This window comes from Etheostoma spectabile, chromosome 6, assembly GCF_008692095.1.
Source record: "Etheostoma spectabile isolate EspeVRDwgs_2016 chromosome 6, UIUC_Espe_1.0, whole genome shotgun sequence".
Taxonomy (NCBI): Eukaryota; Metazoa; Chordata; class Actinopteri; order Perciformes; family Percidae; genus Etheostoma; species Etheostoma spectabile.
In genome coordinates this window covers 29,166,529-29,170,423 of record NC_045738.1, presented here as the reverse complement: position 1 = coordinate 29,170,423, position 3,895 = coordinate 29,166,529, and the positions used below count along the sequence as shown (strand labels likewise).

The 3,895-nt window shown below is 43.5% G+C and overlaps 1 protein-coding gene across 1 annotated transcript in view; it reads right to left on the bottom strand.

Annotated features, from left to right (window-relative positions):
- emc2 (ER membrane protein complex subunit 2) overlaps positions 1 to 3,895 on the bottom strand; it is a 27,776-nt gene that overhangs the window by 10,091 nt on the left and 13,790 nt on the right. Inside the window, exon 7 of the mRNA XM_032518889.1 lies at positions 3,579 to 3,638. Coding sequence (XP_032374780.1) covers positions 3,579 to 3,638 — 60 coding nt within the window. The remainder of the gene's footprint in view (positions 1 to 3,578; positions 3,639 to 3,895) is intronic.

Genomic DNA, 3,895 nt, shown 5'->3' with positions numbered 1-3,895 from the left:
ATCTCAAATATTGGTTAAATGTCATAATTACCCGACAAAATGTACTTGTTGACCGATTTTTGTTGAATGCAAGTTTGTCCAACGAGTCTGGTTTTATATCGAGCCTCTTCCTTCATGCAAATACAATCTACAGCACGTTGTTTCGTTGCCAGCAGTTGCATACATTTCTCCAGCCGCTCTGCCAGCTGTTTAATAGCAGTTTCGCCAGCACTCCTTTCCTTGCCCGGGGCGCATCGCTACGCGCTGTAACGGCTTCAGCAGCAGGCTAAACCGGGTTTCCTCCCTCCCCGTCCGGGCCACATCGCTACCTGGATGTGTGACGGCTAGACGAAAAAAAGGGGACACGCCGAATCTCTAGATGAGCCGCAGCCGAGCCGTGGCACTGCACTAGTTTTATCTCATGATGAAAAAGTAGAGCCAATTGTAGCACAAATTAAGAGATTTTTTATTCTGTGCAAAACATTCTAGTCTTGTCATTATTTGTCAACAATAATGCATGTTAATTTAGTCTTAGTCAGCTTTTTTGGACATTGGTGCCGTCTCGTCTTGCTGTTGCTTTGTAAGATTTAAGTTGTTCTTAAACAACCCTTATTAGTTAGCAGAAACGCCAAAATATCACTGCTTGCATCTGTTCTTGCACTTCTACACTGGGATGAATGGGGAGGAACTGCTTGTGAGAAACGGGCAGATGCTGAGTTTTTTTGTGGTCCAAATGTTGCCTGCCACAACATGAATAACCTATCAGTCTATTTAAAGTCCGCCATGGTAACTAGCTGAAAGATTAACAGCATAGGAGGGTAAGGAAGGTGGGGACAGAGAAAGAAAGAAATAAACAGGGGGAAGGGGTTTAGCGGAGGGGAGATCACAGGGCTTGGAAGGTTGGGGGGCTGTTTACAATTACCACTTCCTCTCCATAAAGACTTTCAGATGTGCTCATGCAGTGGCCGTGGCCTGCAACAGAGCCCGCTCCATCAGCCATCAACCAGAAACTTGAAGCACAGCCAGACCCTTACCTCTTCTACTCTTCTTCTAAGCCATCTAACCCCACCATCACCGAGCTACTCTCTACGGCAGTTCCTAAGCTCACTCTTTACCAGTGTTTGAGTAAGGTTGTAGCCACCATCATGTGCGAGACTGTAAGAATCGTATACGTTTCTGTTGGAGGGTAGTAATACCATCAGCAGTGGCCTTCTCCCATTTCAATACCACATTCTGACTGCATATGAGACAAAAATGGATCCAGACTGTGCAAAGTATGTTTGAAAAATGTATTACTATGTTTCCTGTAATTCTGGATGACCAGTCCAATTTTGTCAAGTCTCACAGGCTGGGTCAGAATGAGAACCAGCAGCATATTTCGACAGTGGTTATGTGCAATACTCAAATTAAATCAACATAATAATCTCCTGTCTAAACATCGCTGGCATAAGGATTGTTTTAACAGTGTCAACTCAGCGGCTATTAATTACGTTTTCAATGCGTTAACACTGGTGCCTGCTGCAACCCTAACGATCGCAATGCAGAGACACACGGCTTTGTTTATTTTTAGCTCCCAGGGTGTTGCGCAGTGAGGGGAGAAGAGTTTATTTCTCTTTCTCGCTTCTCCATCACTCTCTGTTTTCCCTGGGGGGGGGGGGGGGGGGGGGGGGGGCACAACCTTCTCCTGGGAAAAACAAGTGCTCTCGCTCTCTCGCTCACTCTCTCTCTCTCTGCCCCCTGCTCTATCCCTCTGGAAAAGAGTGGCGATAATGCCGGACTGTCCGGAAGAGGAGGAGGAGGGGAAACAGGGAGTATGTAACCCAAAAAAAAGAAAACAAAGAAAAGAAATTGACACGCCTGTAGATAAGGGTCTGTGGGAGTGAATGGTGTGATATTAGAAGTGTTGGGATAAGCTGCGAGATAATCCGCTCACCCCTGGATTTCCTCTGGCTACTACAGAAATAAAGCCTCCCAGACAAAAGCATGAAATATCCAATAAGTAGCCTTCTCACTGCGCTAAACATTCCTGCTGCCACTGCCCTCGTACCAGAGCAACCAAGCAGCCATAACGCAACACGCACACGCACACACACACACACACACACACACACACACACACACACACACACACACACACCACCACCCACACACCACACACCCACCACACACCACACACAGACAACGACAGACGACCGACAGACAGACAGACAGACAGACAGACAGACAGACAGACACTGCTTCACTAACTTCTGAGCCCCAGACAATTAAGGAGGGATAAAAGGTGACACAAACAAAATCTTTTTTTTTTTTGTTTCTTACAATGCTCTTGTCTGTCTGGCAATTCTCCTTGGCAACTGAGATATCAGCGGGAGGCCAGGGAGTCTTTCTGCTCTCATATGTAGGAGAGGAGGCTTAAGACTGAAATCCTATTAAACTACTCTTATGTGACAAACATGGACAGGGCTCCATTCAGACCCCTGGCTGAGTTAGGCATCTCACCGCCTTCCATTGTGGCAATCCAACGGCCCTCTGGCAATCAAGCCATCAGTCTGATGTGAAGCCCTGTTAAACTGACGGTTAGGTCTCAAACATATGACTGCCTTACTTTTATATGATAAACATCTCTCATTAAAGGAAGAGTTCCCATTAAAATAACATCTTAACACAGCAGATACAATTCAAACAGTCTCTTCAGAATGTGTACATTTTGCTATGAAGGATGTTTGGACCTATCCACGTTTCTTATTGTTTTGCCACTATGATGAACAAATTCAACTTTGTATCTGTTGTTTTGGTCAAATCCAACATGGTGATGCCATGCCAACTCCTTTTACCTGATATAAGGAAACACACTTATGTTTGTTTTTTTGGGTTCATTTTTGGGGGGGTTATAAACATAGTATTTCTCAGGTCAAGTGTCTGAGTTTGAACAGATCATTTGCAGACAACTGGCTGAATATATTGCTCATTTCCTGTTTGGCATCACCTGTTCTGGTGCTTTCACCCCATTGAGATATCTACCATTCTCCACGGCGGTTTCTCATTAAAGCTGCTTTGCTGTTTTGAAATCAATGCTCCAGAATACTTATATGAACGGTGTAAAATCAAGCTTAAGTTTACCCACCACACCTGGAATAAATGTCTTGCTTGAAATGTCTATTGACTTAAATTGGCTGTAATTGAAAAGGTGGGCCACGGGATAACCACAAAGAATGTGAGCTATTGGTTCAAAGCTGCATATTGATAAGCAGAAGAGCACATAATGGAGGAAATTTGACCCGCCTGTCTGTCTATCCGTACTCTTGAATGGACGCACTGATACAAAAAGGTGGCTCAACCATTTTGACAATGCACCTTTTTAAGATGAACAACATTTTAATGCAACATTGAAAATCACACTCACAATTTTTGGTTTATGGTGATAAATAACTTTTAGTGCTAAATTTAAAATTGTCACTGTTGTGTCATATGCCATTGGAAAGTGCAAGGTAAATCATCCTTGGGGCTCAGCCTTACTGATTTTAAAATATGTTACGGGGCATTAAAAATGAGCAAATACTAAAATCATAGTGTCACTTCAATTATCATAATGTACTTACTCGTGTTCGTTGATGTAGAGCTCTGACAATTCATGCCACGCTTCTTGGTCCCCAACAAACCTGGAAATAAAAAAATGACAATACAATTTCTTCCTTAAACAGAGTGGGTCAAACCATACCAGTCCTTACAGGGAAAAAGGGAATGCATTTGTTACACAGTAAAGTAACAATATTAGTATGATATTACCAATACAATAATGACAGTGATCCAACTGTCAAGGTAGGAGAAAGCCTTTGCTGGCATTTCATGCACAAGTTGTGCCAGGCAAACTCAGTTTTTAATTAAAATAGAAGACAGGGGAGGGGAGGGGGGGGGG